At 30.8% G+C, this 22,321-nt stretch overlaps 2 protein-coding genes across 2 annotated transcripts in view; one reads left to right on the plus strand and one right to left on the minus strand.

The window, feature by feature from the left end:
• Positions 1-22,321, minus strand: part of LOC114342822 (retinol dehydrogenase 13-like) — an 89,740-nt gene that overhangs the window by 63,642 nt on the left and 3,777 nt on the right. The gene's annotated exons all lie outside the window — the stretch shown is intronic.
• Positions 1,511-22,204, plus strand: LOC114345726 (gastrula zinc finger protein XlCGF57.1-like). The gene is made up of 2 exons (XM_028296513.2): positions 1,511-1,872; positions 20,183-22,204. The coding sequence occupies exons 1-2, from the start codon at positions 1,614-1,616 to the stop codon at positions 21,364-21,366; spliced, it is 1,443 nt and encodes a 480-aa protein (XP_028152314.1). The 5' UTR covers positions 1,511-1,613; the 3' UTR covers positions 21,367-22,204.

Raw genomic sequence — 22,321 nt, forward strand, 5'->3', positions numbered from 1 at the left:
CAGTTAGCGCTCATTGTTAATAGTTAAAAATAACAGCTTAGTAATAAAAATAATGACAACAATTTCTTCAGGATCTTGTAGGGTGGACTTTAAACTTTGATTTGGTCACTTTCTAACTTTCATAGCAATAATTTTTAACTGAGTTATTAAGCCTCGAAAATGGCAATTTTCGCGTTTTTCAAATATTAAATTGCGTATAACTCGACAAAAATAAATTTTAGAGAAAAATCACAAGAGAAGAAACCTTTTTTGCTCATAATAACCCATAGAATCTAAAAAAAATTGTCCGAAGTGAAAAACGGATTTTTTGAATTTGTTTAAAAAGAATTGTTTAAACAATTTTCTGACCGCGGCACCTCCCGGCACCCTGCGGATTTGTTATAAGGAACTCTTTTTTTTAGTAAGTTTGTGCAAAAAAATCGAATCGGAATAATTTACCTAACGGGGGCGACCATAGGTTTGTTCCAACACGACTGAGAACCGTACATGTAACGATCACCGTCCTGCGCAGTACCATGGAACGTATTATTTCGTTCCCATGGAACCCATGGAACGTTAATTATCTAGTAACGAAACGGTAATCTGACGGTTCTTGGTCGTGTTGGAACAAACCTCATACAGCCTGGACTATACAACCGCGAGCAATTCAAACTAATCGGAAATCATTCGGACATTACGAACCATTACGAACTTGGGTCTCCAGTTACGTCACGACTCCCTTCTCTTCGAGATGCGCAATATATTAGGTTTGTTCCAACACGACCGAAAACCGTCACGAAACGGTAACGCTCCTGCGCAGTAAACAAAATCCGTTCCAACAAAAATATGATCGTCATCGGATCGTCCTTCCCACTGTTCCAACAAGAATTGTGATCTTTTAGTGACGGTTTCGTGATGATCATTTCAGTAATCGGGAAATAGGGTTTTTCATTGATTGTCATTTGTTTAGAGCTTTTGTCATGTGTCACATAATATTACTATATCTACGGCATACGTCTTTAGCTTTTATCATTGGATATACCAACAACAATATACATATTAATAGATAAATCAGTTATCAGTCAGGTAACCGTTCCAACATCGGTTTCCAAATTACCGTCATGGGACGATAACTGGGCGATACAATTACGAACATGCGCACAACAAACGCTACAAGTAGTTTCGTGACGGTTTCTGGACCGTCCAAAAGTTTATGTTGGAACAAACCTATCAATGGGTTTCCGAAAGGGACCCTCAGGAAATATAATTGGTGACCCCTGTACTAGACAAAGGGAAATGTGAAGCTGTGATTAGAGAACATAAACTTAACAAGCGCAATGAAAGAAGAGAGAGGTTGGTCGAATTTTTCTATTAAAAATAAATTTAATAAGACAACAAGTTATTTTCCGATCACAACTTAGTTATTTTGTTGGCCAACAGTTGTCACTTAATGTCGGTTGGCCAACTCTGTTGTTGTGACAGTGACAGATGTCTTTACTGTTACTGTAATTTATGTCATTTGTCATACATTTGAAATGTTTATGTTTATTATTGATATTTGTTTATATTATTGTATTATTAAATATAACAGCAAATAAGAAGTATTATTCAGTGTTTTAAATAAGTTATTCATCATGGAATATGGAGAGTATAAAGATGCTAAAAAGGAAAAAATAATAACATGCATTAAAGATGAAGAAGATTCTTCAAACACATATTATAAAACAGAAGTTAAATCTGAAGTAGAAGAACACCTCTTTGAATACAGTACTCAGGAACCTCGACCTAATGAGTATTGTTTAAATGATATTAAAATAGAAAACCACATATTAGAAGATGCAATTCATGAAATTCCAGTTTCACTAAAAAAAGAACTAGAGGAATATAGCATAGGTAAGGAATAAAGATTTTTTTAACATACAGTGGAACCTCGATTATCTGTCTCTCTATTAACCGTCACCTCTGTTAACCGTCAGGGTCCAAACCTACATAAGTTATATTGACTACATAAGTAAAAATTTAGTCATCAATTCATTTTGTTTGAGCATTGCGATAAGCCAAACGAAATTCGTTGAAATGTACAGGTGCAGTTATGCAACCACCGCATTTTTTATGTAAATAATTTTTGTTCTTATTCAGGGCTCTGGATTAAATTTCAATTTAAATAGGTGATAAATGATACAGTGCTTTTAGAGTTCTATTTTTAGAATCGCAAGCCGAAGATAAAAATGCACAACACAATAATTAATTATTACAGTCAATATCTGTGTGTCATCATAATTAAATTTGATTCAAATTCGAACATTGATTGTGTCACTTAGGTGTTTGATCAATTAAGTTTTGTTAATGTTCTGTTAACCGTCTTTTCGATTATCCGTCATACCCTTGGTCCGGTGCCCTGACGGATAATCGAGGTTACACTGTACTAAGAAATCTGCGAGAATGAATTTCATGAAAATCAACAGGAATATTCGGAGGTTTTAAGTTGATATATGGATAGAGTTATTCGAAAAGGAACCAAGCGCCTATTTAGTAGTTCGGAGAAAATCACGTTAGAAGTTTAGTTTAAAAAATAAATCGTTGGTGTTGGCGCTTGGTGTTCTTGTTAATAGATGTCGTTATAGTCGTTCTGGGACTTAGATATTTTTAGAATATTCAATATACTCCAGTAGAAATCGGTTGGTGGTAATTTCTTAAATATTCTCGAATTTGTCACGAATGAAAATTACGTTAGAAGTTTAGTTTAAATTATAAATCGTTGTTGTTGGCGCTTGGTGTTCTTGTTAATAGATGTCGTTGGAGTCGTTCTGGGGCTTAGATATTTTTAGAATATTCAATATACTCCAGTAGAAATCGGTTGGTGGTAATTTCTTAATATTCTCGAATTTGTCGCTTGGTTCCTTTTCGAATAACTCTATCCATATATGAATATAGGTATCAACATTCTGAAAATGAATGTAAATTCATGTAGTAAAGAATATGTTGAAAGTAATTTGGTAATTGATAATTTTAGTATGTTATTTAAAACAGTATTTCCCAATTTTTTTGTGGGATGTCCCACTTTAAGCTAACTGTCCATTTGAGATAAAATTTCGAGATTGGTCTCGAGGTGTTGTCCATTTGAGATACAGTCTCAAGATCAGCATGGGAGACTCGCTGGTGACTTTAGTTTCGAGACCAAGACAATGCCGTGTCAACTAGAGAGTCAACACACAGCCCATTGTGTGTCACATGGCCGGTTGTTCGAACGCTAATCAACATTGATCACTATCAAATATTTAATTACTGTCACAACTGTCAATGTCAACTTTGGTTGGGTTGCTAAAAACATAGTTAATTATAATTATGAGATTAGTTAGTCAATTAACATAACAATTATTAACATAATTGATTAACTAATTTCATAATTGTCATCAATAATTATGTTTTCGGCAACCCAACCAAAGTTGACATTGACAGTTGTGACAGTACTTAAGTATTTGATAGTAATCAATGCTGATTAGCGTTAGAACAACCGGCCCTTAATCTTCAAAATTGATTGGCGTCAGGCACTGGCTTTGTACTTTGTTTTGCACAAAAACAAAAAATAAACAGTGAAAAGAAAAAGAAGTCTTGGATGAAAAAATGGGTGAATCATCAAATTGATTTATCATATTTATTAAAGGGCCTAGCCGGGTAAGATGATGAAAAGTGCCCCCAACTCGATTCGAATTCCATATAGGTCATAGTTTAGCTTAGCATATATAGTGAAACTATTTCTGAAATTTTTAGCCCCCTAGGTGGTCATGTGACCCACCTAGAGCCTAATTAGGGTTTTTATGTTTTTATTTTTTATCTCAGCCGCATCGAGAACTAGCAAAAAACTTTAAATAAAAAAGTTGTTAGCTTTAATAAGATCTGTCCGAAAAAAATTTTTTTAATTTTTGGCGGGAAATTTAAATTTTAAATGATTTAACGATTTAAAAATTTTAACGATTTTAAAATTTTAAATGAGTATAAAAAAATAACATTCCTGTACAAATAACAATAAAAAAATAGACATTCGTTTTCACGAAAAAAATATATAACGTGTATTTTTGCATAATGTTTCACCCTGAAATTTTTCAAATTTTTAAAATTGGTGAAATGCACCTTTAAAAATAAAAAACCGCATTTTTTGGTTTTTTTTTTTTCGTTTTTTGATACAATTTTATACATCTTTTTCAAAAAAGGTAACACTGTTACTAGAGTAGGTAAAAAAATGAAAAATAATTGGGGTTTGTTTAATAAAAATATTTTGTAACTCCATCCATTTTCAAGATACAGGGCTTTGAAGAAAACAAAATTTAACTCATTTTTTACAATTTTGCCGATTCACCCTGAAATTTTTCAAATTTTTAAAATTGGTGAAATGCACCTTTAAAAATAAAAAACCGCATTTTTTGGTTTTTTTTTTCGTTTTTTGATACAATTTTATACATCTTTTTCAAAAAAGGTAACACTGTTACTAGAGTAGGTAAAAAAATGAAAGATAATTGGGGTTTGTTTAATAAAAATATTTTGTAACTCCATCCATTTTCAAGATACAGGGCTTTGAAGAAAACAAAATTTAACACATTTTTTACGATTTTGCCGAAACTACTGGCAACATTGTAATAAAACTTGGCGGGTTTTAAGAGGTAGTTATTGAGCATGTTTTGACATACAATTAAGGATTTGATATTCATCATTGGCGCGCTTAGGGGTAATGGTCTGAACTTTTCAAAGAAAAAAGATAGTACGCCACTGATATATTTTAAATTAACAATCATTTTTGAATTCCTCGTTCAATTTGCGATAAAAAAACTATCTTTCATTTGTTCATACGTGGCGCCGTTTTGCTGCAAAAAATAAAATATCTTAACACTTCCAAAGTATTCGAATTAGTTTTTATAATGGATGTACGAAGTTATGTAGGTGTAGAAACTACTAATAGTAGTATTTTATTTCATAGAAGTTCGAATACTTTGTAAGGGTTAAGATGTTTTATTTTTTGAATAAAAATGGCGCGGTGTATGAAAAAATAGGAAGATAGATTTTTTGTCACCAATTGAATGGGGAATTCAAAAACGATTGTTAATTTGAAATATGTCAGTGGCATACTATCTTTTTTCTTTAAAAAGTTCAGACCATTACCCCTATGCGCGCCAATGATAAATATAAAATTCTTAATTTTATGTCAAAAAATGCACAACAACTACCTCGTAAAACTCGCCAAATTTTATTACAATGTTGCCAGTAGTTTCGGCAAAATCGTAAAAAATGTGTAAAATTTTGTTTTCTTCAACGCCCTGTATCTTGAAAATGGATGGCATTACAAAAAATTTTTATTCAGCAAACCCCAATTATTTTTCAGTTTTTTACCTATTATAGTGACGGTGTTATCTTTTTTGAAAAATATATATAAAATTATATCAAAAACGAAAAAAAAACCGAAAAAATGCGATTTTTTATTTTTAAAGGTGTGTTTTACCAATTTTAAAAAAATGCAGCGTGAAATATTACTTATGCAAAAATACACATTATATATTTTTTTTTCGCGAAAACGAATGTAGTTATTTTTTTATACTCATTTAAAATTTTAAAATCGTTCTAAAATTTAAATTTCCCGCCAAAAATTAAAAAAAAAATTCGGACAGAACTTTTTAAAGCTTACAACTTTTTTTATTTAAAGTTTTTCGCTAGTTCTCGATGTGGCCGAGATAAAAAATAAAAACATACAAACCCTAATTAGGCTCTAGGTGGGTCACATGACCACATAGGGGGCTAAAAATTTCAGAAAGTTAGTTTCACTATGTATGCTAAACGTTGACCTATATGGAATTCGAATCGACTTGGGGGCACTTTTCATCATCTTACTCGGCTAGGCCCTTTCATTGAAAACTCATCATACAAATATTTTTTTGTTCGCGGTTTCTGTATAACTTGTGGTTAACATTTCATAAGAATTCTGTTTATTTGTAAAGAGAAATTAATTCCAAAATTTCATCATCGGTCCAATGTTGCGCACTCATTTTTTAGCAAGTTCATATTTACTTTTATTCAGTGAGTGCTGTCTCTAGACTGCACTATTTGGTCTCAAATGGACACTTAGCTTTCTAACATTCTTATACCCCCTGTGTAACATACATAGTTTTTAATTATAAAAAACTGAATTGTTCACTTAATAGTGATGTAAATTTTCATTACTTCTGAATACTTGTAACGTTACTCATCGCAAATATTCGTTACTTTAACTATCAATACCTGGTACTTTATAGTAGTTACTTTCGGTACCTACTTTTAGTTTTTAGGTAGAATACAATATTTGTGACTTTAATGATTTGTATTTAAAAGGTAATGGTAATAGTTTTCAGTACTTGTCTCTTTCTTTTCTTGTCTCATTTATGTCTAGAGTGGGTATTTGTTTTTAATTTGTTTTCGTAAATTTTTAATACTTTGTGTCACGTAGGTACTTTTTTACATCACTATCGCTTAAGGGGGTAGGCGCAAAATTTCCTCTCCAATGCATTAATTTTTTTTGAATCCTGAGAAAACTAAGTATCTTTGAAAATTTTAAATGCAGAATGAAAGACTACTTTATTACTGAGGGCCGAAAGTCCATGAAAACTTCTATGTTTATTTTAATAAGTCACAGGGGTGAAAAAAAAAGAGAAAATTTAGTGTGATTTTTAATTTCAAATATCTCATTCAAAAGAAACTTTTTGTTTGAAAGGGACTTTTGGCCCTCAGAAATGGTGTAATCTTTCATTCTGAGTTTAATTTTTTCAAAAATATTTATTAGTTTTCTCAGAATTCAAAAAAATAAATGCATTTAAAAAGCATTGGAGCCAAAATTTTGCGCCTACCCACTTAAATAGTGGGTGTTTGGAAGTTGTGAACTTCTCCTAATTTACTAGTACCCCAGGCTGTGGGTGAAAAAACGTGATATAATTCAGGAATTTTTGAAACCTATCAGGTGTTGTAAAGGACGATGCCAGGAATAACTTCTACTAAAATGTAACCAAAAATATTGTGCGCTTTTTTTTATAATGCGATTTTCATTTGTTAAATTTGCAATTTTTAAAGATTTTTAATTTTGCAGCTTAGGATATTGATTTTAGAGAAAAACTTTTTAATAGAAAGTTGTAGTAAATTAAAAAAACGTACAATTTGAGCTATGGTAAGTTTAATTTCGTTTATTGGTTATTGCAAAACAGCCTGCGAAAGTTCCAAAATGGCCGTTTTTTACAATTGCATTATTTATTTTACAAATCATTTTTTTTATATTTTTTAAAGTTTCAAAATGAAGATCTTTCAATTCCAAACATAAAAAAAATTGTAAAGCCAGATTAACGAATTTGTTGCTTAGATATTATAAATTGTTTATCCCAAGAGGTCAAATGTCGAAGGCTGTAACTTTTTGAAAAAAAAATCGTAGAGAGTTGGTGAAACATCCAATATCCTTCTAAAGAGTTATATTTTTATATTCTGATGTAAATAAATGCGTAAAACATTTTTAAACCTCTAATTTTTGGGTTTGAAAATAAGGGGGCAAATTTCGTTATAAACATTTAGAGCTGAAGCGGCCCTGTACATCCTATGAGTTTCTAACTTACAGATTAAAGTTGCTGAAGACGAAACGAAGATTTATAAAAAAATAAAAATTTTGTACAACCAACTGAAGCCGAGATAATTGTTTTTTTTTTCTTAAATCGTAGTGCCTTTATTTATAACAATTAAGAAATTATTTTACAGTCATTGACTAAAGAGAGACTTATATTATCTTAAAATAAAAATTATTATACAATATAATTACATTTAATTATTAAAAATTATTTTTAAAATCAGTGCTTTTGCGAGAGGCCGAATTTTGCAAATCGCCCGGCTCGCTTCAAATCCGAGCGCTCAGAAAATGTTTACGTAACTTTTATTAAATTTTGACAGAAAACAATTTAATAATATTACCATTATAATAAGTTTACCACTAGTATAGTAGTTTACCACTGTATTTGTTTTTCTTGATAAACTTTTATATGTGAAATCTCATTTCTGAAGAAATAATATTACAAAAATGATACATATATGTGAAATATATAACTATTTTTAATTTTCTCATTGTTATATAAATATAATAATAATAATGTTACTTCTTATTATACAATATAAAACTTTTTCTTCTTGTAGTTACTATCCGTTTTGGATGTTGGCGAACATCCAAACACAAATCCAAACATCCAAAACGAATAGTCACTACAAGCAGGGCCCCCGTAACCGGGCGCGCAACGCGTGCAGCGCACGCGGGCGTAACCCTAACGGGGCGCTAAACCAGGTTTGGTAAATAAGAAATATTTATTTTAAATAAGATAATCATTTTTTATATACATTTTCAATTATTTCATGAACATCTAGAGAAATCTCAAAAATCAAATATTGTGTTATTACAGAAAAAATAATTATTCCCGTCCTGAAATGTTGAACTTACTCCGTCAAAAATATAATACATTTTGTTGTTCCTTCCTAATTTTTTTCTTTGAAGTAGATTGGATTACGCTTGGCATACCATCCAATCGATTTTATATTAGGTTTGTTCTAGTATCAGTTTCAAACGGTTTGAAAGCATCAGCGAATAGTGGACCAGCGCGAGTAGAGGGGACAGCACTGGTGACTGTATTATGTTCTCTCACTGACCAACTGTTTGCTGACGGTTTCTGACTAGTTTGACTGTTTGCTAGAACAAACCTATTGTAAACTAAAGCGACACTCAAAAAAGTCAAATAAACATCAAATCACACCACACTCCTTGACGAGTAGAAACATAAATTAACACCCATAAAACGCAACTTAGCAGTTTTACTCCAACAAAAACACAACTTGCTGGATCAAGCAGTTTTACTCCTATAAAGTGAATCTTTTACTCGAATTTATGATAATTAACCTTAAGTAAACAAATACTCTAGTAGGAATTATGATTATGTGTTTGACTTGAGTATCTTTTCCTTTCTCGTCTATGCGTTTATTAGGCACAAACATTATTTACCTTTACTGGTGAACGGGTGGTTTCCTGTAGTTAAAGTTTTAAAATTTTATTTTATATTGGTGTTAATAATTACCTACGACTATTATTGCAATATCCGTTGGGTTTGTTTTGCCATGATTTTAAACTTTTGTTTTCGTGTAAAAAATATTGGACAATCTTTTTTATTTGTTGTTATTTTAAGTGGTGTGAAAATTAAATTAATTGTGAAAATGGTAAGTATGTATCATAATCATTGCATAGAATAATAATAATAATTCATTTTAAATAGTTATAATCGGGTTTCCTCTAATAAAATCCACAATTTACAATTTATTAAAAAAAAAAGAAAATAATTAAGACATTGTGTCTGCGTAACTTGGAACTATATAGGAAACTTTTTTATTATTACTTTTACGGAAAAAATGTATTCTTCATAAAATGCTTTGCATAGTCTAAATACTAAAATGCAACCAAATGTAAAATTGTGTCAATCCTATGAGTATCAAAAATATTAATTTCGATCAAGAGTACCTTATATTTCACAATATCGAAAATTATTATTATGAAAATTTGTTTGGAATTAATTAAAAACTATGATTTAATATGTAATTACATCCTTTTAATTGAATTTTTTTTCTCTCAAATTACATATACCTAACGCCCTTTTCATTTATTACGAATACTGCGATAACTCTTTTATTGTTATTGATTAATTAATTGACAATAATAAAAGAGTTATCACATTATTTGTAATAACTGAAACAGGCTAATTATTAATAATAAAAGACTTCTCACATTTTTTCTAATATTTATTAAATATCTAAAAGGTTTTTTCATTTAAATGAAAAGAACGTTGTTGAAAAGTACAATTAATGTACGATAAAAAGTTCTTTCTAAAAAGTTTTGCATGGTCTAAAATCTAAGATGCAACCATCAAATCCTATAAAAAATTTTCACTTTTATATGAGATATGCCTATGTAAAAAATATGAGTTTTGATCAAGAGTAAAGTGCCTTTCTATATCACAATATATTTCAATTAGAAGGATGTAATTGAATATAAAAACATAGTTTTTAATGCTGAACAACTTTTCATAATACCTTTTCAATATTGTGAAAACTAAACGTACTTTGCTCTTGACCGAAATTCATATTTTTTGACATACCTCGTATAAGATTCATAAAATTTGATATTTGATGGTTGCATTCTGAGTTCTAGACAATGCAGAACTTTTTATGAAGAATAACTTTTTCTCGTAAAATTAATAATAAAACAGTTTCCCATATGGTTCCTAGTTATGTAGAGACCCTGTATAAAATTTGTTTGAAAACTTTGAAATGACAAAATATTATTGTTTATTTACTTCATTGTACATATATTTTTAATTTAATATGCAGGGTGCTTCATTAATGTTGCAAAAAATTTAAAGGGAAATGCGCAAAATGTCGCCTGTCAAAATTTTCAATGTGTTTTAAATGTATTAATTTTTTTCGAATCCTGTGAAATCTAATAAGTATTTTTAAAAAATTTAAACGCAGAATGAAAGATAACATTATTGCCGAGGGCAGAAAGTCCCTTAAAATAAATAAAACGTTTCTTTTGAATTAAATATTTGCAATTATTAAAAATTACACTAAATTTTCACTAGTAATACCACTAGAGGTCAAATTATTTCCGGAAATTTTTTTGAGATCATGAATATTTTGAAAATTTCCCGAGTCGCAGACGAGGGAAATTTTCTAAAAATATTCATGATCAAAAAAAATTTCCGGATATTAATTTGACTTCGCGTGGTATTCGGTAAGGAAATTCCACACCAAATTTGCATTTGAAAATCCAAAGCTGCATGAACAGATTAATAGCGCGCCATAGCTTTGTCAGCAATTATTTAGGCTTTCAAATTCGTAATTTCTACTCATTGTAGTTGCATGGGAATACCATTTCAAGATAGAAAATAGTATATTCTTCAATTTTACATAAGTTTTGAGTAACTACAAGTGATAGAAAATTATTTTTTGGCGTTTTATTTTAAATTATGTAAACAAATAAAAACCAGTCTGTCAAAAATGTTCTGTTATTGTAAACGTCAAAAAATTTCCACTATAATTCGCTGTTGGGTACCCCACGAGCAAAAAATTTCCGATAAAATACCTCCGTTGCCATGGTGATCTGTCAAAATAACGTATTTTGATTGGTTCAAAATTACAGGTGTGGAATTTTCTCTTTAATTTTCACCCCTGTTACTTTTCGGCCTCAGTAATAATGTAATCTTTCATTCTGGGTTTAAATTTTTCAAAAATATTTATTAGTTCTATACATATAGTAGATTTAAAATGCGCTAAAATATGTCCCGTACGCGGGCGCCAATCAGCCTTGCGGGGGCCCTGACTACAAGAAGAAAAATTTTATATTGTATAATATTCTTATTATACAATATAAAACTTTTTCTTCTTGTAGTGACTATCCGTTTTGGATGTTGGCGAACATCCAAAACGGATAGTCACTACAAGAAGAAAAAGTTTTATATTGTATAATAAGAAGTAAAACATTATTATTATTATATGTATAATTTTTGTAATATTATTTCTTCAGAAATTAGATTTCACATATAAAAGTTTATTAAAAAAAACAAATACAGTGGTAAACAGACTGTATATTATAACGGTAATATTATTAAATTGTTTTCTGTCAAAATTTAATACAAGTTACGTACAAATTTTCCGAGCGCGCGGATTTGAAGCGAGGCGGGGCCTCAATTTTAGACCCTTCGCTTCGTTATCGAACGTATTCGTTTCGTATCTGTTTAGTATACGTAGCGAATACGTTCGATAACGAAGCAAAGGGTCAACAATCAAGGCCCGGGCGATTTGCAAAATTCGGCCGCTCGCAAAAGCACCGATTTAAAAAATAATTTTTAATAATTAAATAATGTACAGCCGGTTCCTAAAAAAACTGATACGACTCTTAGTAAGATTTGATCATGTTGAGCAGTGTATTTGATTGATCTGACATTATATTTATTCTGACATACAAATAATAAAATAAACAAACAACAAACAACTGATTACATATTATGTTAATTCATAAATTGTACTAATTATTAAGGTCTAAATGTTTATATTATTTTAAATCTATCTAAACTTTTATAATAACTATCTAAATGATAGGTTTTACATCAAATAGATCACATAATTATTGTAAACGTGGATTATACAACAAAACAAATTAATATTCAATTCAGCCCTGTAACTTATTAAAATAAATATTATAGAAGTTTTCTGGGACTTTCAGCCCTCGGTAATGATGTAGTCTTTCATTCTGAGTTTAAATTTTTCAAAAATATTTATTAGTTTTCTCAGGATTCGAAGAAAATGAATACAATTAAAATACATTGAGAATTTTGACATGCGTCACAATTTTGCATTAACTCAATGTAAAATTCTAAACTGTTAAATTCCAGCTTCCCTAATTATTTGACATCAAAAGACATTAGAAACTATTTGTAGAGGATTGAAATCTGTATTGAAAACATCTATTAAAATTGGTCTACGTAATTAAACATATTCCAAAATTTTGTAAAAATGTAATACATTTCAGTTTTCAGCCCAAACTTAGGCCACACACAATGCAATAAAGTTCGCATTTTTGAACTGTCAATATTTTTATTTTATTATCTATTGTTTAAAAACAATACAGTTGATAAGATACTCTCAGTTGCGGAGAAAGTATTAATAATAAAGATTAATAATAAAGTCTAATAACCGTGGAACGGAATAAGCTATCTGACAAATTTTAAGATTTGGCAGTGACATTGACAGTATGTAAATATTAAGTATTTATCCTTCAAAATACACTGCTCAATTTTCTACAAAATACGCTTCAAGAGTCGTATCAGTTTTTTTTGGAACCAGGTGTACTTATATTTTATAATAATTTTTATTTTAAGATAATATAAGTCTTTCTTTAGTCAATGACTGTAAAATAATTTCTTAATTGTTATAAATAAAGGCACTACGATTTAAGAAAACAAAAAACAATTATCTCTGCTTCAGTTTGTTGTAGAAAATTTTTATTTTTTTTTATAAATCTTCGTTTCGTCTTCAGCAACTTTAATCTGTAAGTTAGAAACTCATAGGATGGTCAGGGCCGCTTCAGGTCTAAATGTTTATAACGAAATTTGTCCCCTTATTTTAAAACCCAAAAATTATCTCGGCTTCAGTTGGTCGTAGAAATTTTTTATTTTTTTATAAATCTTGGTTTCGTCTTCAGCAATAATAATCTGTAAGTTAAAAACTCTTAAGATGTACAGGGCCGCTTCAGCTCTAAATGTTTATAACGAAATTTGCCCCCTTATTTTCAAACCCAAAAATTAGAGGTTTAAAAATGTTTTACGCATTTATTTACATCAGACTATGAAAATATAACTCTTTAGAAGGAGATTGGATGTTTCACCAACTCTCTACGATGTTTTTTCAAAAAGTTATAGCCTTCGACATTTGACCTCTTGGGATAAACAATTTATAATATCTAAGCAACAAATTCGTTAATCTGGCTTTACAACATTTTTTTATGTTTGGAATTGAAAGATCTTCATTTTAAAGCTTTAAAATATATAAAAAAATGATTTGTACAATAAATAATGCAATTGTAAAAACGGCCATTTTGGACCTTTCGCAGGCTGTTTTGCAATAACCAATAAACGAATAAACTTACCATAGCTCAAATTGTAGGTTTTTTAGTTTACTACAACTTTCTACTAAAAAGTTTTTCTCTAAAATCAATATCCTAAGCTGCAAAATTAAAAATCTTTAAAAATTGCAAATTTAACAAATGAAAATCGCAATATAAAAAAAGCGCACAATATTTTTGGTTACATTTTAGTAGAAGTTATTCCTGGCATCGTCCTTTACAACACCTGATAGGTTTCAAAAATTCCTGAATTATATCCTGAAATCGACCTATTTTTCACCCACAGCCTGGGGTATAGGAATTGTTAACCAAACCCAGTAAGTAAATTTTCAGAACACAATGAAAAAATAAAATTCAAATTCCAAATAATTTTAATAAAGGATGTTGTATATTAATTTATTATTTTAATTTAATGAGATCTTTGTGGTTGATGCTTGAGGCAAAGAGATGTTAGATTAGGTTCCAATTTGGTTAGCTTCAGTCTCAAGTCCCCACGTTGTGTTATATCCTGCCAATTCCCTTTTTTACCAGTAAATCATTACTGCGCTAAATCAACTACATATTGAGAAGGAAACAGTAGCAATAGTTTTCTTCTTCATTTTACAATTCTGTGAGTTCCTCTTAATACTGCATATCTGATAAATCAGAGAGATCCACTAACATCGGCTGCATCATTTATGTTGGAAAATCAATTTATTAAATCAGAAAATCTTTCTTTTAAATTAGCCAGTAGAATATTTAAATTATTGACAATAATAAGTAAAGAGGTGTCAGTTACTTCACATTTTTGGAGCCAATGAAACTGTTCAAAGTTTTTGGTGTTAGGTAATAGGTTTCTGACATAACTAAATATAGGTAATGAAACCAAATATCTTCACTTTTGCATCGAAAAGAGTTTTATTTGTTCTTTGAAAGTTGCTTATTTAATGTTTTTAGTTTTTCAATGGTATGGGCTAAATAACTCACAAATCCTTTACCAGCGTTTGTTAGCAGATACTCCTCTTCAGGTTTGTTGCTTAAAAAATCATTAAGAGTATCAAACAGTTCCATAAATCTTTTCAAACAGTTTCCTTTAGAAAGCCATCTTACTTCAATATAAGTAAAAGTGTCACGTGGTCTTTATGTTGTTCTCTGCAAAATAGCTTGAAGACACGCTGACATTTATTAGCGTTAATAGGATTAACGCACTATTAATAAAAGTAGTACTTCATTTAGAATATGCGAGATGTTTTTAGCTATAAAATTTTTCCTATGAATAACACAATCCTCAAGAATCATTTCTGGATTGCCATCTTTCATCAATTTTAAGCAGCCATTTTTCATATTGAGATCATTTTCAACCCTTAACCAATGAAATGTCTCCCTTGTGGGGGCGTGGGCCCCACGTTGGAACCTGTGTTGCTCATTAAGTTGCATAGATATTCAATGTCAGATGTGAACATTTTGCTTTAGTTTTTCTATTATTTAAGGTACAGTCATGAAGTGATCACACGTCCCAATTTTGGCGGAACAGTCCCGCTTTTTGGTGGACTGTCCCACGTCCCGCAGATTTTTAAAAGGGCCCGCTTTTTAGAAAATATCTGCATTTCTTGCAATGCAGAATTTTTGGTCTCGCATGATGGAAACACTCACATATTACTAAACATCTACACATATTACTACAACATGCAACGAAGAGGCAGTCACAAAAGATTTTTGAATAATGCTGGTTCCTCATTTAAAATGGAACAGTTTTTTCTGCACTGCTAACTTTGCCAACACGGAAAAACAGCTAGCATTAGCGGAAGGGCTATTTGCTTTCCACACCATAAACCACAATCAAAGCTTCATATCAATGGATTGTATGGATCAAAACATTATACAAAAAAATTGCATGTGCATGGACAAAAAGCAAAGCAATTATCTGTAATAGTTTTTCACCATATTCGTTTTCACAATTGCAGAAAAAATTAGAAAAATGCGCATTTATATCCATTATAATCTGATTCTTTCAACCACAAAAAGATTTAAAATTATATCCTACAATTGTTAGATTTTTAAATTGTTAAAAGAATTTGTGGTTACAGCAACGCACAATGGCTAGCTGTTTTACCAGCTGTAGAAAATATTTTAAAAATATATGAACTGAGTATTAATATTATTTTTTTGATTACAAGATCAATGTCGAAGAATATTCCAACTCTCTTTTGAAAATGAGGCATCACAAATTTGGATTCGGTTCATCCACAACCAAGCTAAATAGTTTCACAATGCTGTGAAAAATATTGAAGCTGACAAAATTTCAATTACGAAATTCGAAACGAATAGGCACCAAAGGAAGAATTATTCAAAAAGAAGTAGGGGTCGACAAGACAAGAATTCTTGTCTTGACATCAACTTCTTGTCTTGAGAAAAAATCAAGAAATTTAAAAAAATCTTGTTTTGACGTTTTCTTGAGATCTTATATCTTGTCTTGGCTCAAGAAATTTCAAGATCTTGAAACTTCTTGATTACCCGGTCGGGTGATTCCACGGAGACCTTTTTATTGCGTTGCGTGCTAACAAGGCCTCCACTGTCACTGGGGGGAGTCCCTGATCTGCATTTGTTTCCTGACGAACACAAAATTGGTGTGTAGTTGCATGCTTACAATAAGCATTTTGTATGTCTCGCACATATTCTACGCTTAGCTGTCCAGGATTTCATAAAAATTGCTGAGCCAAATCGAAACAGTTTAGACATCGAAAAGGATTTTGATTATTTGGAGGATAAGATCGAAGTAGAAAATGCTATTAATGCTTCTACTTTATATTTTAACTTTTCTGTAAGTAAAATTAAATACCTTGTAAAAAAATCAAAAACTCAGGGCAAATGCAACTTAACAGTGCTTGCGAGGCCATAAATTGTAAGATTACTTTGCCAGAACTAGATGTGCCTACAAGATGGCATTTAACTTTCGCGATGCTAACATGGGGCTTAAGTGTAAAAAATGATTAAAACTATATTTTGTGACAACAACCAAAATCTAAATAATTGGAAAATGTTAGATAAAGAATGGTTCTGATCAGTAAGTTTTGTCAGTATCTGAGAAGATTAAAACACTTTCTTCAATTCTCGAAGGGGAAAAATATTGCACACTCCCAGTGGTGGTAATTGGAGTAAATTTACTTTTAGACAAACTGGAAATATGGGCTCATGAACTTAATAATAAAATTGATAGAGACGCTACCGATGAGCAATTAATTTACTGCATTCAAGCTGCGAGAGATAAAATGCTAAAACATTATAACAAAATTAATTGAATATAATGTATTATTGTTATTTTGAATCCTCGCCAAAAAGTAGAGGCATTTTCCTCTTCATCTTGGGAAAAGCTTCTATAATCAGAGGCAGTACAAAATTTGAACAAATATTTAAAGCTAACTACTTTAATAAATCCCAGAATGATCTATAGAATCCAATACCAGAGTCAGTACTTAATCTGAAAAAAGAAGATAACGAATTTGATTTAAATATTACTTACCTATTTAAGAAAGCTGATAAAGATAACTTACAATCTTGGAAGTATGAAATTGAAAAATACTTAAATGAGCCTAGGTCAGAAGATTCTGAGAATATACATACTTGATTGGTGGAGAAGACACGAAAATATCTACCCATCATTATCGAAAATGGCCAAGGATTTTCTCGGAACGCCAGCAACATCTGTACCTGCGGAAAGGCTATTTTCAACAGCAACTTTAACAATAACAAAGCCAAGAAATCAGCTAGGCGTTGGCTCCATAAGAGGTGTTATCTGCCTTAATTCATGGCTTATCAATTCTTATTTAAAATGTGCTAAATTTGTTATTTAAAATAAAATCTAGTTTTTATTATTAGGTAGTCAAGATATTTCAAGATTTCTTGACTTCTTGACAAGAAATCTTGGCATTGACATAAAAATTCTTGTCTTGTCTTGAAATCTAAAATTACTTCTTGTCTTGATCTTGTCTTAAAATCAAGACAAGATCTTGAAGTTTTCAAGAAGTTGGCGACCCCTAAAAAGAAGTCACTAGGTTGAAAGAACAAGGTGCCATTAAACAACCTGATTTTCTGAAACATGTCCAATAATTTTATAATAACAGCTTTGAATATCTTGAAGAATGGGCAGTTGAATTCAAAGATATTAAAAATTCATTGGATGACATTAAAAAGGAGATTTTATGGGAGTATGTGGAAAAATCATTTGAATATATTAGTAACCATTTTCCACAAAATAATAATTGCGAAAATGATATTTTTGATGGCATAGCTCAGGCGGCAGTATGCTTGGCTCGAGTGTTGGTAGGCCAGAGTTCAAATCCCACCGCCGGCAAGAACAACTAGACATTTTTAAAAAGTCTATAGGCCGACTCCCAGATCTTCAGGTCGACTCAGCCTGAATAAAATGAGTAGCTTGGGTAAAACCAGGGGTAATAATAGGCGGTTGAAGCGTAGCACTGGCCCTGTTACCTTTGTATACCGTAGGCCCTAGATATAGCAGACTACCCCGCTATACTTCCAAAGCCACGTGAGCGGTATAAAACGGGAGACTATTATTATTATTATTATTATCTTTTTGATGAGGTATCATTGGTGAAAATATGTTAAAAATGGAAAAATTAAATGTTGGTTATCTGTAAATGTGGAAACAGACTTATTCGTTCATTTTAAACTGAATAATATTCCATATCAAAATATTTTGAAAATTGTAGAATTTGTGCTCTCCCTTCCAGGAACAAATTCAGCAACAGAACATGTTTTTCTAGTATCAATAAAATATGGACAACTGAAAAAACACAGTTGAACATTAAAACTTTAAAATCTATATTAAGTGTAAAATTTAATTTGACCTACTCATGTGAAATATTTCAAGACATTTTAGTAAATACTCCGAATCTATTGCAAAATATTCACTCAGATCAAAAATATGACCGTGAAAGAAAATCATAATTTTCAAATTATTATACAGGGTGTCCCGAAAAGATTGGTCATAAATTATACCGCACATTCTGGGGTCAAAAATAGTTCGATTGAACCTAACTTACCTTAGTACAAATGTGCTCATAAAAAAAGTTTGAAGTTCCAAAATGAAAATCGATTTTTTTTCAATATATCGAAAACTACCTATTAGAGATTTTTTATTGAAAACGGACATGTATCATTCTTATGTCAGAAACATCTTAAAACAAAATTTTAGTGAAATTTGTCCACCCCATAAAAATTTTATGGGGGTTTTGTTCCCTTAAATCCCTCCAAACTTTTGTCTACGTTCCAATTAATTCATTATTGTGGTACCATTAGTTAAACACAACGTTTTTAAAACTTTTTTGTCTCTCAGTATTTTTTCGACAAGCCAGTTTTTATCGAGATGCGGCTTCTTTTTTAATATATTTACATAAAAATTTTCTGTGGATTTTGCTTCTTTAAACCCCCAAATGTTTGTGCACGTTCCAATTAAACTATTATTGTGGTACCATTAGTTAAACACAGTGTTTTAAAACTTTTTTGTCTCTTAGTCTATTTTTGATAAGTCACCTTTTATCGAGATAGTTTTTCAAAATATACCTAAAAATGTAAATTATAAATAAATCTTCAAATTATTATTAACAGGTCTCTATATTATAATCCTACTTTTAACCATATACAAATATGTGGTGGATTCGACAAATATTTAAAATATCTCGATAAACACTGGCTTATCGAAAAAGTACTAAGAGGCAAAAAAGTTTTAAAAACATTGTGTTTAACTAATGGTAACACAATATTAATTTAATTGGAACGTACACAAAAGTTTGGGCGGGTTTAAGGGAACAAAACCCCCATAAAATTTTTATAAGGTGCACAAATTTCGCTTTAATTTTTTTTAAGATGTTGCTGCCATAAGAATGCCACATGTCCATTTTCAATAAAAAATCTCTAAGAGTTTTCGATATATGAAAAAAAAATCTATTTTCATTTTGTAACTTCAAAGGGCTGTAACTTTTTTTCTGTGCACTATTGTATATAGGTATGTGAGGTTCAATCAACCTATTCTTGACCCCAGAATCTGTGGTATAATTTATGACCAATCTTTTTGGAACACCCTGTATTTTACAAAGATTTTTATAGTTGCCAATCATCATGATCAACCCGTGCGCGTCAACACGCTTCAGATCGTCGGCTCATCTGGTCGGTGGGCGTCGTCTACTCCGTAGTGCTTCTTCTCGTGGCCTCCCTCGACAATACGTTTTGTCCATCGCTTGTCTGACAATCTGGCGACGTGTCCTGCCCAATTCCACTTGAGCGACGCAATGCTTTCGACGGCGTCCGTTGTTTTTGTTCTACGACGTATTTCTTCATTTAGGATGCTGTCCTTTAGGGAGGCACCCAACCTCTGGCGCTCCATAGCCCTCTGAGTTGACAATAATTAATCATATTTTTGTACAAGTATATGAATGGATATATTAACATAATATTTATATATAACTAAATTGTGATTCTTACTATTTTTTTTTATTTTAGATGCTCAACAGGAACTAGTCAAAAAAACAAAAACACTAGGTAATCCTAAAGTAGATTTGGAACTTCACACTGGAAAAAAATCTTACAAATGTGAAATTTGCCATAAACAATTTTTGTTCAAACGTTCTTTAAACAAACATGAGAAAGTTCATACTGGTGAAAAACCTTATAGATGTGAAATTTGTAGTAAGCAGTTTAGTCAAAAGAGTCATTTAAATGTTCATATGAGAGTTCACACTGGTGAAAAACCTCATAAATGTGAAGTTTGCTTTCTACAGTTTTCTTACAAATGTTCGTTAAATGTGCATATGACTATTCATACTGGTGAAAGACCTCATAAATGTGAAATCTGTAGTAAGCAGTTTACTCAACTAAGTAATTTAAAGGATCATATGAGAGTTCACACTGGTGAAAAGCCTTATAACTGTGAAATTTGTTCCAAGAAATATGCTTGCAAAAAGAATTTAATTAACCATATGAAACGTCACAATGGTGAAGGGCTTTATAAGTGTGAAATTTGTAGCAAGCAATTTATTCAGAAATGTAATTTAAATTCACATGAGAAAGTTCACATTGGGGAAAAACTTTATGAATGTGAAATTTGTAGTAAAAAATTTAGTCGTAACAATAATTTGATTGTTCATATGAGAGTTCACACTTGTGGAAGACCTTTTAAATGTGAAATTTGTTTTAAACAATTTACTCTAAAAGGTACTTTATCTGATCATATGAGAGTTCACACTGGGGAAAAACCTTATAAGTGTGAAATTTGTTTTAATACGTATGCTTTCAAAAATAATTTAAATCATCATATGAAAAACCACGGAGGGGAAGAACTTTACGAATGTAAAATTTGTGGTAAGCAATTCATTCAACAATCTAATTTATATTCCCATGAGAAAATTCACACCACAGAAAAACAGTATGAATGTGAAATCTGTAATAAACAATTTAGTCGTAAAAATAATTTAATTGTTCATATGATAGTGCACACTGGAGAAAAATCTTATAAGTGTGAAATTTGTTTTAAGCAGTATGCTTACAAATATAACTTAAATGATCATATTATGAAACAACACAGTAAAGGAATACTTTATAAATGTGAAATCTGTGATGAGCAGTTTGATGAAAAGTGTAATTTATATTCACATAAGAAAATTCACACTGAAAAAAGAATTATATAAACATGACGATATATATGGCGATAAATATGAAATTTGTAGTAAATAATTTATTTGCGAAAATAACCAGTTCAGCATAAGTATAATGGCATATCTTGTTTGGATATCTTTTACGAACAGAAAACAGAACACAGGCAAGAAATACCAAGGAGAAAGTAGACGCGTTCGCTGATCATTTAGATAATATATTTCAACCAAACCCTGGGGAAAGTCATGTAGACGATGAACGAGTAGCTACTGATTATGTTAACACACAACCGACTACTACAAAAGAAGTTCAAAAATTAATCAAGAACATCAATACAAAAAAGCGCCTGGGTTTGACTTGATTAATGGCGAGATGCTAAAGAAATTAGACTAGAAAAGCCATAGTAAAGCTTACTACCCTAATAAATGAATATTTTAGACTTCCCATATGTTCACATCCTTTGGAAAACTGCAGAGGTCTTAATGATACCCAAAGTAGGTATTTAAACTCAGATATTCATAATTCATATTTCCGTAATTAAACAATATAATTAACACCACCCCGTACATCAAATTGACTTCATTTTGTTATTGTGTACAACAGGTGCGACCCGAAAATTAGTTGTTCATAAACAATATATATTTGGATATTGCATATTAGCACTGACTATTACATTCCTTTGTTCTTTGTTAAAAACAATAGGAGGTCGCGTGTCTAATTTGACCCAATATTATCTATAAAACAACGATACAGAATAAAGAACCGATCAATATCATCATTAATAATTAGCTTTTAGACGTTGTAACTGTTAACATAAGTTTGTATTTGTCCCGGGCCAGAGTGTCAGGTTAAATAAATTCATATTGTTGTAAATTTGGTGTTTCACTACATACACGGCTCTAGCAACGATTCCAGGCTCAGCCAGAAGTTTTAACTGTGCTGCTCTTATTCAGTAGGACAAAATAACCATGAATTAACATCATAAGGTCA

This window comes from Diabrotica virgifera, chromosome 6 (genome assembly GCF_917563875.1).
Source record: "Diabrotica virgifera virgifera chromosome 6, PGI_DIABVI_V3a".
Lineage (NCBI taxonomy): Eukaryota > Metazoa > Arthropoda > Insecta > Coleoptera > Chrysomelidae > Diabrotica > Diabrotica virgifera.